Below are 26,471 nucleotides of genomic sequence, written 5' to 3'. Positions count from 1 at the left end.
ATCTGCATCATCATGCTGACGGTAAGGGGTTAGACACCACCATGGTGGGGCTTCTCTAGATGGGGTAGCATGTCCTAATCACCACTCTTACCAGGATGACATCTATCACCAAAGAGTGGTGAAGGTCTGGTTTCAGCCAGTGCCTTTGACCAGTGGCTGTCTGGAAGGTAATTGCCAATTAAAAGTTTATGGGCTTCCATCAGCTTGGTGTTTGCTAATAACCACATGCGAGGTGTGAGTGCTGTCTTGTAGGAATTTGATGAGCAAAGCACTGTGGTGAGCATTTGATGAGCACACAAACTGATTATGAATAGGAGAGGATTGATTTTATGATAGGTTTTGATTTACAGGCTGTCAATCCCTGAGCTTTCCTGTCTCCCTCCAAAGCATTGGAAACTGTTTACCTCAGAGGACTCATCAGACCAAGTCTGTGCACCATAATGTCCTCCTCTCACTGTCAGGTTTGGGACTGTTGTCTGTAAAACCCCAAAGGCTTTGCTTGGATTGGACCTGTAAAAGCAGCCATCAAGGCTGATGATGGAGATGGGAGTGGGTGTATCTGTGCCCTCTCCTGCCTGCAAGCATTTCCAAAACCAGCATGAGCCCAGGCCTGTGCCTGTGGAGGAGGGTTCCTGCAGAGATCACTGCAGCATCCTCTGCAGCTTCCCATCACCTGGGAAGGGATGCAAAGAAAACTTGGGCTTGCATCCCTTGCCAGTGACTCTTCCCTCACTGTCCTGAGGGTGGCTGCTCTGGACTGTCTTGGCACTCTGGAGCTTGCAGAGCCCTTTTGGGATGGTCACGATGCTGTTGGCTGCTTTCAGAAGGGGCTGGGGAGGGGGAAGAGGGGAGTGCTCACAGCCACCCCACTCTGCAGTGCAGCTCTTGGCAGGGACCAGCCCTACTTGCAGAACAGGGAGGAAAAGGAGGATTAGGTGAGCCACAGGAAGCCTGGGGGCTGGATCCTACGTCAGCTGAATCACCAGGTTTCCTCCAAATTGGCCAGGCAGCTTTGTCAGTGCCCCTGCCTGAGGGCTCTGGCACTTGCTGTGGGTTGTGGGGGCACCAAGTGCCTGGCTGTCCCTTTGCTTGTTCCGAAGGATATGTGCTGGGTTAGTGGTCACAGGTATGTGGGGTTTGAGTATTTTTAATTAGCTAATGCCAGCTGACTTCCCTTCTGATGTCAGGAGCTTTTGTCATGAAAAGGGAGCAAAACCACAAATTCCTCAGAGATGGGGGTGAGTCACTGCTCCAGACTAGGTCTAGCTCACTTGTATTGGATTCTTGTTTCTTTTTAATTGGGTGGAAATATGACATACTAATACCTTTTTGTTGACACTTTAATGTGTCTCTACATTGGCCTGTTTAAGTAAACAAGTTGATATTGTTAATCAGTCATTACAGAGATACTAAAGTAAGGCAGGCCTGGAAGGGATGAAGCACTCAATTTTCAGAGTAACGTAGAGCTGCTAAGAAAGTAAATTCTTCCATTTGGATCAGCAGCAAATTCCAGCTCTGTTTCTGTTGGAAGTGTTCAAGTGGCTGTCAGGAAATATTTGGTTGTCATGCGCTTTCAAATTTGAATTAATCTGCCAACTTTCAAGACGTACAAATGTCTGAATATCCCCCCTTGATCAGTTTTCTACCAATCCTCTGTGTAGGATACAGCTTCCAGGGCTTGCCCTCTTGGGGAAGAGTCTTGAGAACATTTTTTTCTGTTCTTGATTGTTTTTAAGTTGCTGTCTGAGCAGTTAATCCACCCAAATATCCTGGTTAGCTTCTGGCACTTGTGCTGGAAGTGCTGAGCGCCTCGGCAGAGGCGTCCCTGCAGTGCCAGCCCCTGCAGTGGCCTGTCCCCAGGTGGCTCACAGCTGTCAAAACACACCCTGGGACAGCTTTCCTTGACCTGCCCCTATTGCAGTTCTGCAAATAAACCAACCTCAATTCAGTGACTGCGGTGTGTTTAGAACCTGTACTTGTTTGCACAGAACTTTGTAGAGCCCATCTCAGGGAAGGAGTTGATATTCCAAAACCTGATGTGTACTTAAAGCAGCTCTGATCTGTATCACAGGTTCTGAGGGCAGGAACAGGCTGCACTGTCTGCCAGCCACGCTCTTCTAGGTAGGTGCCTTTGTGCATCCATGTGTTACAGAGCTGGCCCTGCTTTTCTTCTGTGGGGTGAGGGATGAAGGCAGGATGAGGGATCTGGAGCAGTGATTGCTTCCTTGTACACTTTATCTGTGCATTGACTGATGGGCTGTCAGCCACCAGATTAAAACTCTCCTCTTGTTCCCTCTTCGTTCCTCTAAAATGGGTGTTTAAATGTGAGCTCGTCTCTGCCTGTCATACCCTGGTGGAGGCTTTCTTGCAGCAGGAGTGAGTGTGACATGGTCAGGCGTGAGCAGCATGGTGTGTCCCCACAGGGCTTCGAGTGAGGCAGCTGATGTGTGATCCCTGTGCCAGTGTGATAAAAGGGCCTTTTATGTCCCACAAGACAAAGCCTCTTGTTTAAAAATGCAACTGAATGAAAAACATGATTCTGAATGCCCTAGACTCAGCTATTAAAAACAAACAAACATAAAAACCCCCACACAAAAAGAAAAGCTCCCCTGCCCCCCAGCCCAGTGTCCCAGTGATGGTGTAATACCTCTTCATTGCAGAAAAGCTCTGTACAATTGCTTTGGGAGCTTGTAACTTTGTGGCCCACTAACCTTTCCATAGATTTTGTTATGACACCCTTTCTCCTTCACAGACAGCCTTGACAAGGTCAGGTGTCTGTTTTCTCTTGGTTGGTTTGAATTCTCCCTCCCTTGTCTTAAGCAGAGAAACAGAAGGAAGAGGTGATATTATAAAAACTGAGAGGGAAACCTGTTTTATGGACTGAGCTACTGAGCTGAACACTCTAGGGACTGCAAGGAAAAGAAAATATTAGAGTCAAGACCTATACAAACAACCGTGGGACATATCCAGAGCATAGTATTTCCCTGATAAAGTCAAACAGAGCAGCATTTTTAAAAGCTCTCGGCTTATGGTGGTGTTTGCTGCTTCTTTTGGTGTTAAAGATATTAGTCAGCAGCAAATTAAATTCCAGTTAAGAGGTTGGGTAATGATGCTTTGGGCAATCCCTTTTTAAGGGAAATCCTCATGGTTTGAAAATGAATTGGTGCAAATGAGAATTAGGAAGAAGGCAGAACTTGTGCAGGAGCTTTGGCTGAATTTTCAGTCTGTAGCTCAGCCTCTCCTGCCTTGCAGCTTGTGCCACCTGCCTGCATAGCCAAATCTGGCTCTGTTCTTGCTAGCATTCCCCAAGTGTTTTTGCCAGTTGTGAAATCTGTCTCCTGTATCGTGCAACAAGCTTGCTCAGAGCTGATTTTCTTGTTAGGCAACTCCTTTATCCCCTGGAAATAGCCAGGTTCTGGTGGCACTGAGGCTTGGCACCCATGGAAGTCCTACAGGGAAGGAAGGGGCTGCTCCAGGAATGGAGATACATCCCAGACTGGACATCAAGCAGTACAGTCAGTGCTGCACACAGCATTCCTGCATTTTGCAGAGACCTGCATGGTAATCTGTGAAACACTAAAAAAAATGATAAAAAAATTATTTTTTTACCTCTGTCAGTCTGATTCACCTTTGCTGTGATTCCTCCCCCTGCCCCATTTTTTCAACTTGAGCCCAATGAAGTTTGTTGTCTTGCTGTTGGTGGCTTTTACTGACTGTTCAACATCTTGTTGTGCCTGCTGATGCTGGGAGGTGGGGTCTGAAGTGCTTTCCTTCATGTCTCTGCAGTGATGCAACTTCTTGTTGGCTTTCTCTGCTACGAGCACCTGTCTGAGCTGCTTTCCCAGGCTGCCACACCTGCCCATCGCTCTCATCTTTAACAACTTCATTCTTTCCAGACTGAGTGAAGTGTTACAGAAAATGAATATTTACAGCTACAGGCAAACTTGTGTTCTTAAGTTAGCTAGTGCTTGTGAAGGCAGCTGGGAGTCTCGGACAAAAGAGGGTTGCTAATCAGAGCACAGGCATTTGTGAGTCTCTTGTTGCTTGAGCCTTGAGCCAGAGCCAGCCTGTTCAGGATCCTGCCTTCTAACATTCTGTCAACCTCATTCCACCCCTCATCCTTTTGCTTACAAAGGAGGAGGCAGCTGTGTCTGTTCCCATAGGCAGAGGACGAATCTTTCATTTCTCAACTTCAGGATTGTAGTCAACAATGTGGGAACTGGAAAATCTTGGATGCAAATCTCATTTGAAGTTGCACCAAGCCTGCTTAAATTCCCATTGCAGACCCTGAGCTAGAGCTAGCAGTGGTGTTAGAATGTGCTTATCAGTGCCTGTGTTTCTGTTCCTTGTTGCATCAATCACTGCTCTCTCATGGTTGTGTCAGCCAGAGTGCCACATGGCATCTGATGCCCTGTCACGAATGTCTGGGATGGGGATGTGCGTAGGTGTCTGACTTTCTCCCGTCCCTGTGGTGATACCTCCTGTCCAGGCTGGCTGGGTGGCACCTAATCAGCACTTGGAAAGGGGGATGACAGCAGATGGGTGGAGGAACTCTGTGCTTCACCCTCTCTGTTTCTTAAACACCAAGCAGATTTGATCCAAGTGGAGTTTCTGTGAACTTAGGGTTTCACTGTTTCTCATGCCTGCTGTTCTGTGCTTGCTTGTGGTGCTTCTGCCTTTCAGGGAAACAGTAGCCATGCAAACAGCTTGTTCCTTGCAGTTTTTTGGGAGTCTCACTCTGGGGAAACAAGCAGGTGTTGATTCAAACAGCTAATTTGCAGAAGAGCAGACTTTCCTTTTTGCAAACAGTACCAGGTATACTGCTTTGTGCCAAAAGACCCTCTTCCACATACTGTTCAGAATCTTCTATTTGGGTTTGGTAGCTGTGTGCTCTCTGTTAATAGTTTAACTCTGGATTCTGATTTTGTTCAAAATTGTGGAAAATCTCTGGAGATATGAGTTCTGACCTACAGAATACACTGACAGCAGGTACCTTGATATGTGCAGAACAGCATACTCATAAAATAATATACAAAGCTAAATATTAACAAGGCTAATGGGCTTTTTGATTTGTTAAAGAGTGTATTTCCCATCTCTGAGTTTGACACATCTGTTTTCTTAGTGGAAAGATAAACGAGGTTCCGGGAACTGTGGTGACACTGGTACTGATTGTTGCTATGCTGCTGTTTGAAACTGGGTGTTGTTGAATGCAGTCTGGTTTCACACAGTGCTCTTTTTCTCTCTTTAGGTACTCCCTAAATTCATGAGATGGCCAATACCATGCAAATCTCCAAAGATGAGCTGGAGGAACTCAAGGAGGCTTTTGCTAAAGTTGGTAAGTCACACCGAGGAGGGCACCTTGCTCCTGTTAGCTGCACCTTTGAATTGGATTCATCCCATCCCTGTGATGATATGATGTGGGCATTCTCCTGTTCTTGTGATTGTCTCTGTGCCAAGGAGTCCCTTGGCAGCTTTGGTGCTTCTGGCTTGTCACTTTGGCCAAGGAGCACAAAGACAGGGACATGGGCAGTCTGGCACTTGTGCTTCAGGGTGCACTGGCAGACAGCCTTGCACTCGTGCTCCAGGGTGGGCTCTTTTGCTTACTGATGGCAGAAGAAATATTCAAACAGGTATTGCATTGCTTTGGCCTTGGCAGCACTTCAGGGCTTGCACAGTTCTTGGCTCTGGTGGTGTTGGTTTGGAAGATTGGCTGAGCCATGTGCATAGTCAGTGTAAGTGCTGCATTTCTGGTTTGTGCAGGTGCATTTTGGGGCTTGTAAGCAAAACTGAATTTGTTTACATGGCCATCATGGAGTGACTTGTGGTGATGATCAATGCCTTGTGCTGAGCACACCTCCATTGCCCTCTGGTGGCTCCGCCTCTGCTGATCTCCCTCAGCCTGCTCTGCTCCAGGGGCTGCACAGTCTCCTCCAGGGGCTGCTTCACCTGCCTCCCAGCTTCCCCCCTGCACGGGCATCACAAAAGCCTCTGACAGGCTGCTTCAGGAGGCTAAAATGGGAAAAAAAACTGACATAATGGAAAAAATTGTTTTCTGTGGGTTTAGTTTCTTGATATGGCTTACTGAAGGATCAGAGAACCAGCAGGGAGGGGTGGGATGGGCCCTGGGGACTGAGGTCAGTGTGTGCAGCTGGGGAACCACACCCAGGACTGGCACTGGCCAGGATCAAGTTGCACAAGTGGTGAGAGCCAGCATTTTGTTTTCCTAACTGGACATGGGCATCCTTGAGCACTGGTTAGATGTACAAAATCATAGTTGCCTCTTATCTGTATTGGGTGTTACCACCCTCTAGGGCAGGGTGGCTGTGAAAACTCTAACTTGCTCAGAATTTCCAGTCTGCAGAGGGAAATGGGAATTTCAGAGGCAGCTGATTCTCATGAAGCAGTATCCCCTGTCGGAACTTGAAATAAGTTGTATTTTACAGAGTTTCCTTTCCTCTCTTCTCAAGACTTTTGCAGCAGGTAGAAGTGAGCTGCCACAGAAGGAGATGTTCCTTGGAAGGAAGCAAAGTGTTTCTCTCTAATGTGCCTCTTAGTGCAGATGTCAATAAGGCCGGGATGTAGGCAGCCTGTTCTGTCCTTGGATGCATTTAAAATTATTAACCTCTCTGGAATGTGGTGGCTTTTTGTCATTAGTGTTGGGGAAATTATCAAGATTAGGTTGGAAACGTGGAGAAATGCAAGTCAAATGTTAGCTTGTTGTAGGAAACCAGCTCACCCTGCTCAGGAGGTGGGTCCCTGTTTGGTTTTAAATTATAAAGGCAGTGTCAGAACTTAAATATTAATGAGAAATGTGCTAATTATCCTGGACATAGCCACAAATGAGATAGGATCTGCTAGTTCTTTTCAACTGCCTTGTTTTGTGTGCTTTAGGCATGGTAGAGCCTACAAGCATGTGGGACACACCTGCCAGGAGTGTCTTCCATGCTCTCATTCCCTTTATTCTTGCCTAAAGGAGCCATGTTTGCCCTGGGATATAGAACTGGTCACTGGCTTTCACTGTGAACTTCTAATGGCATCTTTAGTGAATGTGAACAGAAGCTGGACTAAGACTGCTGTGTAAAATAAAGCCTGTTTGTCATCTCCCAGCTATCTGGAGGATTTGGAACGCAGCTGAGAAGCTTGGTTGTAGTAAAACTCATCTAGTTGGCTTCTAGGAAGTCATGAAGGAGATGTGGGGAGGAAGAAATGTTCATAGGGTGATTTCTGCTCACCAAGATGTGCCCTGCTCCAATGCACGGCTGGTTGGGCTTCCTGGAGACCTGCTTTAACTCCAGCATGGGGCAAGTTACTGCTCTGGATGGGGTTGATGGGGCTTTAAAGGTGTGTGTTTGCCAGCTTTTCTGTTTGCAGCTGGACTGGAAAGAGACATCAGGGGATGCTGGAAGGCAGTGAGGTGTGTTACTCTGTGCTCTGTCACCACTTGCCTTCCATGCCACTTGAAGGTATTTCCTCTCTCCCATGCGGCTGATGTGCTGTCCTCTGACAGCCAGCAAAAGGCATAAGTCCCATAGACATCCTACTGCTCACTAAAACAATCCACATGTGAGAAACTGTTTAAGATTATGACTAAAGTCAGCTATAGCACAGACAAATAGCTCCCACCATCCTACAGGCAGTTATTTGTCTTGGAACTGATCCAAGTGGTAAAGAGCAGTGGGGGGAAAAATGCTTTGTAATGTTTGAAAACAGTAATTAGTGGGGCATTGGTGGAGGCTTTGAGTGACCCACAGGTTAGTGGGAGAGGAGCAGGTTGCTCCAGATCTTGTTGGGTCTCTAAATTTGCTCTGTGGAACAGGTGCCTGTTTGTGTGTACTTGGCCAAACAGGGGCACTTCAGAGGGGAGGTGTGGCAGAGCAAAATCCACAAACTTGGTCTGTTTATTTGTCTTCATTCTCCCTTCTTCTGAGATAAGCAGAGATAAGCATCTTTTCTGGAAACATGAAGTACTCAAAAATCATAACTGGGCTGAACACTTTGTTCAGCACTGCAAGGTGGTAAAACAATGCTCCGAAATGTTGGCTTAGGGCAAATAGGGATCTGTGATCCTGCTAGTGTGTCCTGCTGAGCATATGTCCTTAAAAGGAAACGTGTGGGTTACTTTCCCCTCTTGCATCCTGTTATTTAAGCTATTTTAAGTACTTGTCCTCGGGAGGAAGCTGAGCCAGAGCTTGAAGCAGCTTTTGGGATTCACTGCGGCTTTGCTGCGCCACCTGCATATGGCAGAGGCCGGTGCCGTGCGTTGCTGCCGTGACCTTTCCCAGGTTTAGCATGCTGGCGTGCATGCATCTTTCAGTAGAAATAGGAAACTTCAGATGTGCTGTAGTTTCCTTTCCATCAGGCAGACTATAGTGAATCCAGGCTGTAGCTTGTCTGTTAAAACAATTTTGCTTTCTTCCATTAGTAATTCTGGGCAGGCCGCCGAACGATTTCATTTGGGATAGCTTCTATTTTGACAGCCTCTTCAGCTGTTGAATACCATCTCAGATTTTGTTAGAGAGTTCTGTCTGAAGTCAGGGCCTGTTGCAGGACATCCAGCAAGGCACCATATGGTGGGCCTGCAGTGATGCTGGAAATAGTTTTGGAACTGGCTGGTACTGCAGAGTTGGAGTTCATTTTATTATATTTTTTTTAAATGCTGCTTCTTTGTACATTTGATGCCAGAAGGAGAACAGAGACAGTAGGAAGGGAAGCAGCTGCCCTGTGGAATAGGGGTCTCAGGCTCATTTGTCATGTCAGGCTCGTTGACATGTTAAGAACAGGTCCATTTTCCACCTCATAGTCAATCACTCTGCTACCAAGCCAGAACCACAGGCCAGCACCACTTTATGGTAAAACCAGCAGGCTTTAACACTCAAATCTGCTTTTCTGTGGCTGAGAATCTAAAACTTGCAATGAGAGCATCTTTAGTGCAAAACCAGGAACTTGGTGTGTGGTCTTACAGTTAAACTAACAGACCTGATTTGATTTGCCCACTCCCAAGTGTCTGGCACATAGATGCCCTTTTACTCTGTGAAGTAAATTGGTGATTAATTTTTTTCCCCAGAATATTATGGAAGAGTAATTCTTACAAGTTGGGATATTGTTAAGATACTTCAAGAGCTTAGGTCCTGAGTGCTGAGAATCAAAGGTTTTGTGTGAGTTAAGGTGTGCCCTTCACACTTGATTTTGTGCTGTTTGTCTGAGCCCAGGGCAGCCTTTCCTGATGGGCAAAATCTTTCTTTGTGCCATGCTCCTGACATATGTGAGCTCCCATGTAAGTGTGCATTTCAGATGGCTCTTTGTGTGGCAGAGCTCCTATTTTTTTATTTTCTATTTTTTTTATTTTTTTTTTATTTTTTTTAGAGAGCAAAGGTAAATCTTTGAACTAAGGACACCTGGAGGCTGGGAAGATGCTGATTACAGGAGTGAATGAAACCATCAAATTGGGCAGATGTTGACCCAGCTTGGAGTAAATTCCTCATACCTGCCCTGCAGGGATTCATATGTAGAACCAAGCTCTAAATAGGTTTCAGCATCCTTTTACCCATGTGTCCCTTACTGGAGCTGCAGACTTTTGAGCTCAGTTTCCTGATGTCTCACCTAAGAGTCTTCTGCCTCATGAAATACCTTATAAGGTTTTATCCCTTTCAAATCTGAATAGGCTCTTGCAAGCCTGAATCAGAAACACTTCTGAATGCTTAACCCAGACACGTCAAGAGGAAAACCTTTACCGAATCTGAATCAAAACTGGATCCCATCAAGGATACAATATATATTTTGAAATCTTATTTTTCTCTGTCATTTGCCTACTGCTTACATCTACTCTAACATTTGGGTAGATGTAAAACTTAGGTGGGGGATTGATTGGAAGAAGTTATGAACAGATGTTTTTGTATTTACCTGCTTAATTTGGCAGCATGCTGAGGGATCTTGATTGGTTCAGTCAGGCAAAAGCCAGGGAGTTGGCTACAGGCTGAGGGTGAAAGCAAAGTTTTGTTTTAGGCTTACAGGCACTGGAGATTCGGAAATCCCTTCTTGACTTATTTTCCTCACTGGCTGTAAGGAGGGGAAAAGATGCATATTGTAAAGTTAGATGCAGTAATAAAAATTCTGTAATAGAAGAAGCTGTGATTTATCTAGAGGGGAAATAGTTTGCTCATGACATCTCAGGCTGGACTGTTAATAAATCTTGCCTTTGTAAGCTTGTATTATTTCAGAATAAAATTCTAAAATTGAGGGCCAGACAGCAGCCTATTGGTATCATTAATCATTGCCCCAAATCACTTTATTTCCTCAGCACTATTGTAAACACTGGCTTTTCATGAAGTAGTTTTAATGTATTAATTCACTGGAAGTGATGCTCTTCCTTAGTCTGAGGCACAGAGACTGGGGTGTAGGAGGGAGTACAGGTTTGCTCTGGTTACTTTGGATATTTGCCACTGAGCAAAGTTTCACTTTCTTGCTAACTGATAAAAACAATTTTAAAATCTCATATTCCCATATGGATCTGGGAAATGAGGATGGTTGGAGTGGTGGTGAAAACATGCTGCTTGCTGGAACACTGCTGTGAAACAAAATCTAAAAACCACAGAATCCTCATTAAAAGCAAACTGACCTCCACAATTTGGTTAAAAAAAAAATAACCCTGGACCATAGAACTATCCTGATTGTTTTCTTTGTTCTTGAAAGTATCTCCCTTTAAGAATAAATACTGACCTTAGTGACTGTGGCGAGATTCCCTCTCGAAGAAAAGCAAATTCTGAGGCTGGTGCAGCTCTTCAGACACTAAATTAACTTCCCTATTCTGTCTGTAGCACTTGCCTACAGCAAAGGGATTTTAGTAACCTATTACTGAGCCAGTAACAGCACAGTGTGCCCTGAATCCCTACCTCTCCAAAGATGGGGCTGTAGGGTCATGCATGAGTTGTCAATCTGGGCTGTGCAACTACTTCAAATGCTCTGTCCCCTTGTGGACCCAACTGTGCTGAAATGTGTATGCCAGCTCTGCTGTGAGCAACGCTCTGCTCATCCTGCTTAGCTTGGGGAAGGAGGCTCCCAAGCCCTGCCTGTCCACGGTGGCAGGAAAATCTCACTTGCCTGAAGAAAGTCTGGGGCTGCTGGATTTGCCATGTGTGGTCAGTAGATGTGATGATGTACCCAAAGAGGTTGGGATCTGTTTTGTGCAAAACTCCAGTGTCCCTCTAGATTCTTGTTTTCTCCCTCAGTCTAGTAGGTGACACTATCTCACTAAACACACAGTGCTGCTGTGGCTTGGCGACAGACTGTGAAAGCAAATGTCCTTGCAGAGCATTCTTGGGCAGCAATAAAATACCTGCTTGTAATTTGCTGCCAGTGTTAAATGGAGAGCATCATTGACAACATGATAAAAACACAACTGCAGAGCTGACTTAGTGTTTTCAGTTCAGAAAATAAGAGGTGCTGTGTTTCATTACCATCTATTTTTAACATGCGAGGGCTGTGGTATTTAGACGTAAAAAGAGACATTCTGGAGATTGTTTATGAAAATACAGATGTTCTGTTGTGAAACTTTAACACCAGACTTGTCACATGTGCCCAGAGTCATCGTGGTCAGTCCTGCTTCAAAGCTGCTGTTACCCAGAGCTGGAGGGTTCCCATGACTTGTGCTGGGACACTCTCTGAGGATGTGCTGTGTGTATTTACTGTGTGTCTTTGGTTCCTATGGATGTCCCTTGAACAATGTACTCCTTGATATTTTTGGTGTGATAAAGTACTGGAATGTTCTGCCTGGGGAGGTTGTGGAGTCACCACCCCTGGATGTGTTTAAAAAAAGACTGGGTGTGGCACTTGGTGCCATGGTTTAGTTGAGGTGTTAGGGCATGGGTTGGACTCCATGATCTTGAAGGTCTCTTCCAACCTGGCGATTCTGTGTGGCCATCCTGCTGTGTTCCCATGCCCTGCATGGGTTCAGCAGGTCCCCAGTGCAGGTTGCTCTCCTTAAAGCTCTTGGACATGGTGGGGGGAGGTCATGGTTTTGCCCCTCTGTTGTGGGTCAGTTCTGTCAGGTACAGGCACATTTCTAAAACCTTCTGCTGCCTTTTCTCTTCCTCAGACCTCAACAGCAATGGGTTCATCTGTGACTATGAGTTGCATGAGCTGTTCAAGGAGGCCAGCCTGCCTCTCCCTGGGTACAAAGTGCGAGAGATCATCCAGAAGCTCATGATCGATGGCGACAAGAATAAAGATGGGAAGATTAGTTTTGAAGAGTTCGTCTATGTAAGTAATATTTCTGAATTGCCAGTGGCCTGGGGGGGCCCTTTTAGACAAAGCTAAGGAAGACTGTAGAAGAGGCTGAACCTGAATTCTCAGCCACTTACCCTAATCCTAATTTTCTTTTGACAAACTGGTCAATTCTGAAGACTAGCCATGTAAGAATCAGTTCTTTGTACAGGTATCTGTATATGATCAGTCTTTTGTGCTGTTATTGACATCTGTTAGATTTGGACAGAGGAGAACTATTGGTTGGTTTTTGAACAAAAACCAACCAACAAAAAATAATCCATGTGGTTTTCCTATAGGGATATCTTCATTGGAGGCCAAAATACTGTTTCCACATGAGGTGACAACTGGAAAAAAAGAATTGCAATGATCCAAGCTTACGGAATTTACTGGATGCTATTCAGTTTTTCCAGGCACACAGATGAATGCTTGTTTTCCCTGTGTATCAGTATAAATTTCTTCCTCCTTTTAATGGGACTACAAGTACTTGCTAAAGAGTTGAAAGGGCATTTCAAGACACACTTGGATTTGTGTTAGGTGCTGATCTAGGAAAATTCAAACCTCTTGCCTTGAAAGGGAAGAACAGGACTAAGGTGATAGGATCAGTCTTTTTTTGTAGAAATAGGCCAGAATTAAAACATTCATTTAGTTTTACAAAAGCACAAGGCTTCTGAGATAATAAAATTCTTCATCCTTTTGATGCTCTGATGACTGAATGCTGAAGGAGTAATTAAATTGTGCGTGGTAGATTGAGGGAGATGTTTTCGTGTGGGTTCGTTTTCTTGATATTTCTTCATTTATCTTCACTTTCTGTTCCTTAATTGTTTTCAGACCCTCTGAACTTTTTGAGTTCGGAGTCAACTAGTAAGTTGGAGTTTGCAGTTTGTAAGCACTTGCATGCTGGGTGCATGTTTCAGCTGTTGGTTTGAGCTGGTCCGTAACTCTTAACTTTGCACTAGGAAGTAAAAATTACTGGAAATAAATCTCTTCTGTTTGCATTTGAAAGGTACCAGTGATTGAGTAAAGACAAAATGTCTTAGGGCAGCTGAGGTGTACATTAGCAGCAGTGCTTAGCTGCATGATTTTTACAAACTGAACTCTTGCTCTGAGCATTTTTGCTGGAGTTCGTGGTACAAAGAATGACATGAACTGACTTTACATTGGGACCAAGTGACTTAGTGGTACCTCAGCATTAGAGTACATATTCTCAAGAAGATATGCAATACCAGTAGTTAACCCAGGAAATTTTAAAATAAATAGATCTAAAACAAAGCCCCTGTGGTTAAAGCCAACCAAACAGAAATCCCCCAACTTTTGGGCTCTCAGATCTTCCATCGGCTTTACCTGATCAACCTCTGCATGCCATCAGGAGATGATTTAACCACACTGAATCATCATCTTGACTTGCCACCCTCCCTGTGTTTAAGGGACAGGGAAGATAAGGTGTGACAGCTAGTAGCCTGGTGCTGTAGTGACACCTCTGCAGCCTGGTGTCCTCTCCTTTCAGCAGAAATATGTTGTTGTCCTGCTTTACAGTGCTGTTTCTGCACTGTCTTTTTCTGGGTGGTGTTTAGAGAACCTATGCACATTTCATTTGTGTTTTCAGATTGGTTGAAAATAATTTAGTTCAGTTTTGAGGCAGTTACAGTAGGCTTTCCAGCCACTGAATGTGTTTTTTGCTAATAGCTGCCTGCTCAGTTCTGTAGGGCCTTGGGGCCACTAATAGTAGCATCCAACCTGTGCAAATGGCACATGCAGTCTTCCTGTGCTAAAGCATCTCTTCTGCCCTCCAGCAAGAGGGTGTTTTGCCAGTTAGCCAAAGCCTGCTGTTGAGGAACGGGGAATCTTTACCTGGAGCACTCCTTGTTTCACTTTACCAAAGATTTGACTGTTACATGCTTAAAGAGAATTGTTTCTTGGGTTGTGGACAAAGTCTTTTGTGTGAACTAAAGTCACAGTCTCACGAGCATCTGGCTTATGCAGAGAGGTTAAAATTGCACCACAGCTTTCTCAAGTTTGGCCCTGCAGGACCTGCTGCATGTGTTACCTGTGCTCAGACTGCAAAGGTTTCATGTTTTTTTCTTGTGGTCTCCTGAAATCTATTTGTAAAGGTAAATATATGCAAGCTACTTCATGCCTAATGCTTCTGTTTCAATAGGCACTTGCAGTGTGTGTTTGAGAAAGTGAGGTGACTGCCCACTGTCCATGTCAGATTTAATACCACTACACCCTTGCTGGGCCTTTCACATTTGCTGATTTTACTGTGAATTTTGCTTTAAAGCTGAGAAGAAATAACTCCTTCTGTGGTCCTTTTTGTTTTATGAAGATGATTTTTTCTTGTCTAACAGAGCACTTTAAATTGTAGATTTTCCAAGAGGTGAAAAGCAGCGATATCGCTAAAACATTCCGAAGAGCCATTAACAGGAAGGAAGGAATCTGTGCCATTGGGGGCACCTCAGAGCTCTCCAGCGAGGGGACCCAGCACTCCTACTCAGGTACCACTCTGCTTCCCACTCTTCTCTTGGGTTTTTGGAGGTCCTGTACCAAAACCAGCCCATTCCTACCACCCATGCCATGGGCTGTGCTCTAGTTCTCTGAGAACTGAGTGATCTCACGTCAGGGTGAAAGCAGGACAGAATTAATGTGCTGCAAATTTAACGTCGTATAAGTTAAATGTGTTCTTATTTGCTAACTGTGCTTGCTGATGAAGTCCTTGTGTCACACACAGTATGATAAAGTTGTTAAGTAACAAATAAATAACAGGAATAATTCTGCTAGTTGTAAGTGAGAGTCTTCTTTCTTTAAATTTTGTGTGACTAATGAAATGTGTGGTAATGATAGTGGGGTTGTTATTTCCCTGGGCTATTGTACTCTGCTTCTTTTGGGAAAATCTTTGTTATGGAAAAACTTGTATTAAATTTATGATTGGTTATCTTAGAGGAAGAGAAATATGCCTTTGTAAACTGGATAAACAAAGCCCTGGAAAATGATCCCGACTGTAGGCATGTTATTCCAATGAACCCAAATACAGATGACCTGTTCAAAGCTGTGGGAGATGGGATTGTGCTATGGTAAGTCATGATGGCTCCTGACTAAAAAAAAATAAAAAAGTTAAAAATCAGCAAAATAAGTTTCCAAAACTGTAGTTAGGGGAATTTTCATCCTGTTCTAGGCTGGTTCTCAGGCTTTCATTGCCATTGTGTGATGCCTCAGCTTTGGTGCCAGCCAATATTTTCATCCAGTGCTTTTGTTTGGGTTTGTGACTGAGTTTGCTGAGGGGGCAGAAGGTGCTTTGTGGGAGCAGGAGCTGTCCTGGTGCAAGCTCAGCCTGGTGCTGGGTAGCTTGAGGAGGGGCACATGTGATAAATAGCTCATTCTCTTGGATGTTCAGGCAGACAGTGTCCTCTGTGGGAATGTTAGAGACCTTATTATGCATGAACTCAAAAATGGATTTTCTGGGAATCTTCTTGTCCTTTTTAATAAATGCACTAAGTAAGTTAGGTGACTTAATCTGTTACATGCTAAGAACAGAAGACATCCAGGGCTGCTAAATACCAGCAACCTTCTGTGTATGAGGCTTTTGTTGATTTTATGGGTTAGGTTAATTTGTTTTACTGTAAGTGAATTAATGTAGTGGAGAACTGGATCAACCTGGAATTTCACTAACTGTATCAATACACAAACTTAGTTTAAGTGAGTTACCTGCTCTCTTTAATTTTGTTTATTTTTTAACTTTAGCTCATGATGCATATTTTTAGTTTATTTCCCATTTCAAGTAATTCATGGCTTTAGGCAAAGACTGAACTGAGTAGGAAGTAGTTCATAATATAAAGTTTAAATTTGCCATATTTGGTGTTGATTAAAAATTCATTGTGCTCACAAGCTCCCCACTGGGCTCTCCAAGTGTTTGTTCTTTTTTGGGGCAGGTTTTCTTGCCAGCAGTAGTAAACCTTTACAATAGGAGGAAGTTTGTTGTCTTAGTAGAATGTGCAGTGGATGTCAGCAGAGCAGTGAGTCTTCACTAGTTCAGGGACTGCACTGTAAATAATTCATGTGCTCTTTTTGCTCCAGCAGCTGAGATCAGTAGTGGCTGGGAACGTGTTTAAAGTTTCAGGCTTAGCTATTAGTTACAAATACATTCTTGATAATGTAAATATTAACTTCTGATTTATGCAATCTTGATTTTTATGAAAAATAATTACACAAAAACAAGCAGGCTAAAGGAAATGTGCTGTGGTGAGTATTGTCACGGTGCATTGAGTTTTCTTCGGATTAAATACTAAGTACTGTTCAAATATCATTGGTTTTCCTCCTAACAGCAAAATGATCAATCTTTCTGTTCCTGACACAATTGATGAAAGAGCAATTAATAAGAAGAAACTGACACCATTCATAATTCAGGTATCAAGCATTTCTGTATTTTATTTTCTGAAGTTCGTATTAAGATAGAATTAATGAATGTAGCATGGTGGCTCAAGGCATTATTGTAGAATGTTGGAAAGGAGCAAGTTTTATAGCTTCTGTTTAATTATTAAATGCAGTTTTGTACTGTGCATATTTTACAGTTCTGTGGGCATGGTTCAGAAATGCTGAATTAATGACAAAATGGGTAAAGTGGATGAAATGTTTCCCACATGTGATATTGCTGTAGTGATTATGTACAGCACTGTCTTTTTTAAACAATGTGGTTATTGGTGTTGGTCGTGTATCATTTCATACTGGGGCAGGTTGTTTTTGTGAGGAAGCCTCTGTGTGTGTGTATGTGTGTAAATTAGCACTTCTCTAGCCTTATTCTTGTTGATGCTACGAGAAGCAGCTAACTCGGAGGCTGAAACTAAATACCAGAGGCTGAAATTAAACCCTGGTGCCTAGTTCAGTTCTTATTGATTCAGCCTGCTGCCACCACAGCTCTCTTAAGACTTCAGCTGGAGAGTGGCTGGGAGTGTTTCCCCTGAGCTGCTGCTGCTGGAGCAAGGACAAAGGGGAAGCCTCCATTCTGCTGGTGCTGGATGAAAGGGGAAGCAGCATCTCCCTGGACTGTGTCTGACTGGGCTTTGCTGTTTGCAGGAGAACCTGAACCTGGCCTTGAATTCTGCATCTGCCATCGGCTGTCATGTTGTCAATATTGGCGCAGAGGACTTGAGGGAAGGGAAGCCCCACCTGGTCCTTGGGCTCCTCTGGCAGATCATAAAGATCGGCTTGTTCGCTGACATCGAGCTCAGCAGAAATGAAGGTAAATTCAATTCCAAGTGATTACTTCTAAAGCATGAACACAGCACTGCTTGTGCTGTCAGCCCCAGCCCTGCCACTTCCTCTCTTCCCTCCCTCCTCTCTCCTGGAAGAAGGATCATCAGGGCATGTGCCAAGCTGAGCGTTCTCCAGCCTGTTTATAGCTGTGCAGCAGGTTCATGCAGGTGGGTTGTGCCATCCTGGTGAAGTATCAGCCTTGGAGAAGTGGCTGAACACCAGCCTGTAAGTCAGGATGAAGCTTGGCTTGAGCCTGGCAGTGAATGAGCACATTGCTTGGTGATGCCTTAGGCTGCTCCAGCTGCAGGTTCCTAACTGTGTTGGGATGTGGCAAAAGCTGCTTGGATCCTGTTAGGATTATAGACAACTACATATCTTTCTCAAAAAAAATTTAAAAAGTGGGGGAGCTTCAGCTCTGTGGTAGTTATTTGGTTCTAAAATCCTTCTTGCTGCTGTCACTGATGCAGCTCATGCTCTTGCTTTTTCCTTGGTGGCGAGAGACTGATGCTGCAGATCTCTCCCTGTGCTCACTTGGCCCTGCATGACAGCCTCTAAAATTTAAACTTTTCAAATCATCTGAAGAGCTCTGATATTCCTGCATGTGCTATCAGAGCATCCAGATGGATGGAGGGGCTTCAGTGTCTTTTATTTAAGCTTCCCCATCATGAAGTGTTGACATTGTTTGGCTTAGATTGAAAATTCATGGCAAAGGAAGCATTGGGCAGCTGAAAGGGTGCTTATCTTGGCTCCTCTGGGTTTTTTTAACGATGCTTGTGAAACTGCTTGGAAGCATTTTTCATTGAGATAGAAGTGCATTTGCATTTAGCTTCCTGTCATCAGCTTAAAAGACTGCACATACATAAAGTCCAGAGAATCTTATTATACAAGGAAAGGGAAAATACTTTTTTACACATATATTTCTAGATAATTTATACTCCCCTCTGTGTAACAACCAACTCACGAAAACTCTGCTTATACCCAGGATATTTTGACATATTCAGTAGCTGGTATTGTACCCCCCTAAAATCTTGCAGCAGCTTGAATTCTGGCATGCAGGTTTGACTCTTCCCTCACAATCATTTTTCTTGTAGCACTGGCTGCCTTACTTCGTGATGGTGAGAATCTGGAGGACCTTATGAAACTATCCCCAGAGGAGCTGCTCCTAAGATGGGCCAACTTCCACCTGGAAAACGCAGGCTGGCACAAAATCAGTAACTTCAGCTCAGATATCAAGGTACCAAAGCTCTCCTGATTTACAATGCCTGGGAAAAAGCTGGGAGCTGGACAGGGATGTGTTTGCCTGTGTAAATGAGGCCTTTCATCTTCAGACAGGACCTTTCATAACCCTCATTTATTGAGTGGTCTTACCAGGGGACATTTTGGATATTCTGTTTGAGGTCCTGCAGTGCTGTTCTTTCTTACCATGAGGATGAGCCCAATATTGAACTATGTTTCCTCCAGTGCTGCTGTTGTTTTAATCAGCTCTGAAACTGGTATTTCTTATATGTTTTCAAATGTCCTTAATCCATATTTTGGTGGAGATAATAGGGGAAAACACTTCACTGGAGAGTGAAACTTCCACATACTCTTGGCGGGCGATGGCATTTCATCTAAAATGTCGTGGGCTGGAGAGAGGAAGGGAAACAAGACCTCTTATTATTCACACTGGGTTTAGTAGGAATGGGAGTAGGGATTCTTAAAGCTGCTTTTCACATGTGAGTGGGGGCACTGGTGAGAAATGGAGGATGGTGACTCAGGGTCAGTGTGGGGCATCTGGACACTGGTCTCAGCAGTTTTCTGGAGCTTATTCACATGGCCAGCAGTTTCAAGTAGGAGAAAGAAGATTGAGATATGAAAAAAAAAATTTACAGTTGAGGTGTATGGGGAGCACAGATCTGACCTGTTGTGTGTGCATGGTCACTCTTATTTCCAATTTCAAAATTACTTACAGTTTTGCTGATAGCTGTTGGCTCTTCTTTGGTGCATCCCCTAGGCTGCCATGATATGCTGAGGACTAAAAGGACATGCAATTGATAAATAATCACTACAGCTATTGTCTCGTCCTGGTTTGTGACCATCCCTGGCCTCTCTCCTCTAAGCTGTTCTAGCTAATGTGCAGGCACAGAAGAGAACATTCAGACAGCTTGTAATCAGCTTTTTGCTTGGAATTTGTCTTCACTGAGCCATTTTCATCATTGCTGTGGCAGTAGGAATGGCTGCCTTGTTTAGAGGTTAAGGCTGCCTTGAGGCATCTGGGGGCCATGAGTGTGAGCAGCATGGGGTCATTGTCTCCTCCAGCCACTGCAGAGGTGGCTGTGACACCAGAGCTTGTAGCAAAGGCAGCTTTCAAACAGTCAGACTGCATAATTGTCATCTTAAATATTTCTAACATTTTCCCTTTGTTTCCTTTCCTGCTGCCTGGATTTCTACTATTGTGCTCTCTTTTAAGCTTACAGATTTTGGCAATTCAGTAAAGGTACATAAGCCAATTATGCACGGTGACTTGTTAAAAATGAGCTTGAAATGAATTGTTATGGTGTATTCACTGCTGTGCAGGAGAGCTGAATTTTCTTTTTCATTCACTTCAGGATTCCAGAGCCTATTTCCACCTCCTCAATCAAATTGCACCCAAAGGTCAGAAAGAAGGAGAGCCTCAGATTGATATTAACATGTCGGGTTTCAATGTAAGTATTCAGGCTGTCACATCCTCATCCTGTAGTATCACAAACTGTCTGTACCCTACCACTGCACCATGACATCTGGATAACCCAGTATCTTAATTTCTAGAGTGTGTACAGTGTCAGTGGCCCTGTGCACACCTCAGGTATGTGCTCAGTGAGTGCTTGCTGGCAGCCTGGTCACTACCCTCCAATTAACAGAGATGATTGAGAAATCCTTTGTGGGCTTGCCCCATTCGGGAGCATGTTGACTTATTTTGAATCACCAAGTTCCAAAAGCATTCAAATTTGACAGCATGTGAGCTTGGAAAGCACCATGCTAAGAAAAATAGCAAGACAAGCCATGACAATGGCACAGCAGCAGGGGTTGGTGTGTGTGCCTCATCCCCTCGCTCAGTTAGTGACTCATGCCAACCATGGACTTGTGACATTGCTCCAGATAGTGGTCAGAGGCTTCCCATCTGCTTTGTAGCCCAGTCTGTTCCACAACAGCTCTTGTCCATTGCATCCCTGGCAGGAAAAGGATGACTTGCGGAGGGCAGAGTACATGCTGCAGCAGGCAGATCGGCTCGGCTGCCGGCAGTTCGTCACACCCGCTGATGTGGTCAGTGGCAACCCCAAACTCAACCTGGCCTTCGTTGCCAACCTCTTCAACAAGTACCCAGCACTTACCAAGCCTGAAAACCAGGACATCGACTGGACCCTTTTGGAAGGTGATGGCCGTATCAGGGACAAGATAGCAGGAGGGGACTATCTAAAGTAAACAGTTGTGTCACTGGAGGCTGTGCCCTGCAGAGGTATCTCCATTCAAGTAACACCTGTGATTTGAGGCTTCAGTGCTGCAGTGGTTGTTTACTCATTTGGGGCAGATGAGAAGGGCACTTGGCAGCCTGTTCAGCTGCTCTGACCCTGTTGTGGAGCCTGAACCTATAGGCACAGTGCCAGCAGCTGTCACTCACCGTGCCGGGGAATTTGGTTTTGCCATTTCCTGTGATGGGCAAGAAAACCTCAGAAATGCAGTGACATGTTCATGGGAATGCTAATTGTTGGCACAACTGGGACTGGGCTGTGACAGCAGTTAGCTAACGCCTATGTGAAAGACCTTTCTGCTCCTTTTTCTTGAAGAAAGTGCAAAAAAAGTGCAAAAGTGCAAAGCCCTGAGGCTTGAGAAAATCAAAATGATATCCAAGACTAGATAGCAGGGTCACCCTCTTCCTTTGAAAAAAATTATAGTAGAAAAAAAAAAAATACTCTTTCTCTGCTTAAAACCTCCTGCTGAGCTCTGCTGCTCAAAGCTCCCTGCCTTGCAAGGTGAAAATCCCAGCTTTGAACTTGCAGAATTTGCAGTGAACCTGTTTTCTGCCATGTAGGAGAGACGCGTGAGGAACGGACCTTCCGCAACTGGATGAACTCCCTTGGTGTCAACCCCCACGTAAATCACCTCTACGGGTAAGCTTCAGGCTCTTGGGAGACCCAGCTGATTTTTTCCTTTTTAGGGTTGTTGAAATTGCAACAACCTGTGAAGAATAGTAATTACTCACAAATTAATTTGTGAATAATCAAATTCAAAATTTGATTCAGTTCAAACTGAACTTTGCTCAAATCTCGAAACGTTAGACTTAATCCATGTTTTCCACTTCAGTGATCTCCAGGATGCTCTGGTAATACTACAATTATATGAAAAGATCAAAGTTCCTGTTGACTGGAATAAGGTTAACAAGCCTCCGTACCCTAAACTTGGAGCAAATATGAAAAAGGTAAATATGTCAAAAGACTTCAAAGGAAGCCATGGACACTAAAATTTCCTGTTTGAGGCTTCTACTAAAGTGAGTGTGTTTGTGAGTGATTTTTCTGTTTAAACTCTTGTCCTGTGTAGCTGGAAAACTGTAACTACGCTGTAGACCTGGGAAAGCATCCAGCTAAATTCTCCCTGGTTGGCATTGGAGGGCAAGATCTGAATGATGGAAACCCAACGCTGACACTGGCCTTGGTCTGGCAGTTGATGAGAAGGTAGGACCCCTCTCAAACATGTGAAATTTGTCAATGGAGTACAGAATTTGGGAATTTTCTTCTATGAGAGCGTTGCAGCACCTGGAACTGGTCACCCAAAATGATTGTAAAACCTCTGTCCTGTGGGGAGTGTCTGAGACACACCTGGACAAAACTGTGATGGAGCTGCACGTGAGAGGCTGGAGCAGACATCTCTGGACAGCCTGTTGGTGGACCTGTGATCATCCTGTGACAAGGATCACCTCCCTCTCACCTGCTCAAGTCTGTTCCACAAGCAGACACCCTGAGCAGGAACATTACACAACTTTTATGTTATGATTTTTAATTGGAAATTGAGAGGGAAACATTGTGGGGCTGCTTTATTGCCCTCTTTTTTTTGGAATGGGGGAAGGAAGAAACTTAACAGATAAAGCTAATGTTCCTGTTCCCTAGTTTTGAAGAATTGTAAGATTATGCAAATGTAGCTCTGGAAAAAAGGTGTGTGGTAGCTCCTAATTTGACATTAGAGGTCTGAATGCCAACTCCTGAGGTAATCCACACCTTTTAGGTAATGTATTACCCCTATGGAGTCAATGCTCAATGATCAAACAGTTTAACAAGTGTCCTGAGCTCAGGCAATTCTGTGAGCTCCTATTAAATGACATGAAATGCTAGAAAGACTAAATGCTTTAACAGAACTCACACTTCAGGTAAGATACGTGGTTCTTTCTTTTTGCTAAAGGAGTTTAAAAAAAATCCCAAGCCCAGAGCTGAGACTATGTAAAGACTTTCCAAGCTGCTGTGGCTCATGTTGCATCCTGGCTGCATGGCTTTGTGCTGGCTCTGTGCCTAATCTTGTTCTCTCTGCTGGTTCTCAGGTACACACTGAATGTCCTCGAGGACCTGGGTGATGGTCAGAAAGCCAATGATGATATTATAGTCAGCTGGGTAAACCAGACCCTGAAAGAAGCTGGCAAGTCCACCTCCATCCAGAACTTCAAGGTGCAGATTCCCTTCTTGCCTACAAGAGGAGACAAGTACCCCGAAAAATTTTTCCTCAGCTGCAGGAACAGCAGGGGCATCTTAGAAAGGAGTTCAAACAGGACAGGATTCAGTCTGTGCTGGGAACAGGGTGGTTTCAAGCTACAAGATAGGAGATTGTTTAGGACTGCCCATGGCGAGGAATAGTGGCAGAGGAGGGGGGTGGTCAGGATCTGGGGCAGAGATGGGAGTTGAGATGTTGGCAAGCAAAGGGGCTGGAGCTGGTGTGCATTTGGAGGGTGAGCATTGTGCCCTGAGCTGTGCTCAGCAAGGCAGAGCTGCTGCCTGCACAATGATTACTTCTTTAGATTTTCAGAGCACTTGCAGTAAATTGGCGTAATAGTATTGTGTATTGTCACCAAAGGAGAGGCAGTGGTTTGGTTTTCCCTCTGGTTTCACCTGGGAACAGTCACTAGCACTGATGCTTTGAAGAAGCTCATTTAAAACTTCTTTGGCTGCACGTTGCAGAGCAGCTGAATTGAGGTGAGAGTTATGCTTTAAGGATTGGACACTCATATTTACTTCTCTGTCCCTGTATTCTCTAGGACAAGACTATCAGCACGAGCTTGGCAGTTGTGGATTTAATTGATGCCATCCAGCCTGGTTGTATCAACTATGACCTAGTAAAGACTGGACACCTATCAGAAGATGACAAGCAAAATAACGCTAAGTAAGTTTGCTCTCTCAAAAGCTGTTGTGCACATTCAGTGTGCTGGCCTCAAGCTGCAGGTGTTTTGACCACAGTTAATTGCTGTGGTTTTCAGTCTCTTCTAGCACAGTACTTTTTACACAGGCAGCACTTACTGAAATTGAGTTGCTGTCCTTGCTTGTGACACTGGAGGGAGCAGTTGGCTGTGCTCTGGCTTGCTGAGAGAAATGCAGAACAGCTCCAGCAGTTCTTACCAGTAATACTCTATTTCTCACCTGTCAGTTAAGGCATTTGAAGTATTCAGCTGGTGGCTCAGAGTTTTGAAATGGAACCCTTGTATGTCTTACATCTTGTTGAATCATCACAGATTGTCAAGTTTAAAGTATGCCTATTAAAACATGCCTTTGAAATGTGTGTTCTGTGACTGTTCTGCAGTGGCAGAATGACAGCAAAATTTCTGGCAGATAATAGTCTCACTTGGTTATTCATAAGGAGCAATGAGAAGATGAAATCTTACATGATTAATCCTTCATTATATATGCTATTAGCCCTAACAAATATTAATTAAGATTCTTTTTTAACTGTTGATAAAGTGGACTTGACATTCAAAGGTCAGTTTGCACATTAAAAACACTTTACTGTGGAAAAGGAAAACGGCAAAAGATGGGAAAAACTTGTAAAACAAAAGGATGTGGTGTGATTAAACTGTTCCACATCTTGAATCTTAATAAAGAATAGGTGAAATTATGTTGGATGGGGCAGGATTTGCCTTGTCATTTACTGGCTGCTGACCACCTCATCTTTCCATGGTGAATAGGTATGCTGTGTCCATGGCAAGAAGAATTGGTGCCAGAGTTTATGCTCTCCCAGAAGATCTTGTGGAGGTGAAGCCAAAGATGGTCATGACCGTGTTTGCCTGCTTGATGGGGAGAGGAATGAAGCGAGTATAAAAGGGATAATCCATGTAAAGGAAAAAAAACCAAAATGCAACAAAACCCCAACCTGCCACCCTGGGTGCATGAGTAGCAGATGGGCTGTGACCACGCTGAAATGCTGTTGGCCTTGGAACTGTTGAAGTTCAAAGGACTTTGTTTTGCTTTGCAAGACAAATTTATCAAAATTCTCAGGGGGAGGAGTTTTAACCAACAAACATGCTCTTTTCCCAAAGGAAAGTTTAACTTATCAAGAGCTCACAGAAATGCATTCATAGCAGACCTGCATCTTGCAATATTGCTCTGGAGCTGTTTTCACTCCATTATTTCTCAGATACTTGACGTGTGGTTTTTTACCCTTGAGGGCTATAAGGTGGTTGGTATGAGTTGTAATGGAAACAAATCTAATTTCTATCTGCAGTCCACTTTAATTTCTATCATACAGTCCAAGCATATTTTAGGTTTGACCACATCCTTAATTTTGCAAATAAAGCTACAGTACAAGTTGGGACCTGCAGGCCAGCTCGCAATGCTAAATGAGAAATGTGTAATTAGGGAGATGTACTTCCTCTGGTATTCTTTGTACATGGTGCTTTTTTGTACATCTAACTATTTTGATTACTTTACAAATAAAGCATGGCAGTTTTTTCTCTTGCTGCTTATAAAAAGGGTTTTGTTTTTTTTTTTTGTTTGTTTGTTTATAAGGTTTTACTATATATAATAATACCACCATCCTTGGACCTCTTGCAGTAACATATGATCATGTTGCTGATGATGTGGTTACACCTGAGAATGGAAGTGAATGCATTTTTGTATGCATCTTGGTTCAGTTCTGTGCACCTAGAAAATAATTTTTACAAAAATCTGCATGAAAACTATAACTTTTTTTATTTAAAATGCTGTTAGATACAAAACCATACTACATTGTGGAGAGGTTTTGTGCAGGGAAGAGGCAAATGGTATAAACAGCAGGGTTCAATAAAGCGAACAGCAAATATGCTGGAATATAAAATTATTTTTACAGATAAATGGAAGGAAGCATTGTCACCAAAGAAGGAAGATGCTGTATCCATAGGATTTAATATTCTCTTGCTTTGGCAAGCTGTTTGCTATATTTTGAGATCATATTGCTATTCCAAGCTATTCAAAGTGATGTAATATGGTGGCAAAGCATTAGTTGAAATAAAAACATTTAAATACACGCTTGTCTCCTTATTTGCACTGACCCAACTGTCTTCAGCTGCAGCTGGTGCTTCTGGGCTGCAGTGCTACACACAATCTTTCTTCATCTTTAATGGCCTGATGTAAGTCTGATACTCTGTACTGGTCCTTCAGAGGGTGTTGAGGGGTTGGTGCTGCTGGCAGCACAGCAGGGAAAGGTCCCTTAAAAGCAAAGGCAGGAGAAGTTTGTTTGAAGCAGCAGCTTCTGTACTGTTGTGCCTTGGGGGCTTCAGAGATGAACATTTGTATGGGGGCTAATGGAGTGAAAAGGACTGCGTTTTTCTGAGTGTAGGAGATGAGAAAAGGACAGGTGAAAAGGAGGAGTTTGACAGGGAGCTGAAGGCAGGCTGGGGCACCTGGGAGGAGAGGAGCAGGAGCCCTGCCTGCTGCAGGGGTGAGGGCATGGGCTGCGGTGGCACGGGCTGGCAGTGCTCCCTGCTCTGAGAGTGGAGTGTC

General features: G+C 44.0%; 1 protein-coding gene across 2 annotated transcripts in view; it reads left to right on the top strand.

Moving 5' to 3' along the window:
* Positions 1 to 25,995, top strand: part of PLS3 (plastin 3) — a 50,113-nt gene extending 24,118 nt beyond the window's left edge. For both annotated transcript variants that reach the window (XM_058847768.1, XM_058847769.1), the window contains exons 2-16: positions 5,249 to 5,335; positions 12,092 to 12,255; positions 14,624 to 14,753; positions 15,197 to 15,329; positions 16,578 to 16,659; positions 17,326 to 17,491; positions 18,597 to 18,739; positions 20,094 to 20,189; positions 20,701 to 20,896; positions 21,554 to 21,632; positions 21,826 to 21,940; positions 22,060 to 22,193; positions 23,051 to 23,174; positions 23,759 to 23,883; positions 24,680 to 25,995. In XM_058847768.1, the coding sequence (XP_058703751.1) occupies positions 5,269 to 5,335; positions 12,092 to 12,255; positions 14,624 to 14,753; positions 15,197 to 15,329; positions 16,578 to 16,659; positions 17,326 to 17,491; positions 18,597 to 18,739; positions 20,094 to 20,189; positions 20,701 to 20,896; positions 21,554 to 21,632; positions 21,826 to 21,940; positions 22,060 to 22,193; positions 23,051 to 23,174; positions 23,759 to 23,883; positions 24,680 to 24,812 (1,887 nt within the window). In that variant the 5' untranslated portion in view covers positions 5,249 to 5,268 and the 3' untranslated portion in view covers positions 24,813 to 25,995. The remainder of the gene's footprint in view (positions 1 to 5,248; positions 5,336 to 12,091; positions 12,256 to 14,623; positions 14,754 to 15,196; positions 15,330 to 16,577; positions 16,660 to 17,325; positions 17,492 to 18,596; positions 18,740 to 20,093; positions 20,190 to 20,700; positions 20,897 to 21,553; positions 21,633 to 21,825; positions 21,941 to 22,059; positions 22,194 to 23,050; positions 23,175 to 23,758; positions 23,884 to 24,679) is intronic.
* The last annotated feature ends 476 nt before the right edge of the window (positions 25,996 to 26,471 follow it).

This window comes from Poecile atricapillus, chromosome 12 (assembly GCF_030490865.1).
Source record: "Poecile atricapillus isolate bPoeAtr1 chromosome 12, bPoeAtr1.hap1, whole genome shotgun sequence".
Taxonomy (NCBI): Eukaryota; Metazoa; Chordata; class Aves; order Passeriformes; family Paridae; genus Poecile; species Poecile atricapillus.
Note: the sequence above shows the minus strand (reverse complement) of the source record. Positions and strands in the feature narration are given on the sequence as shown.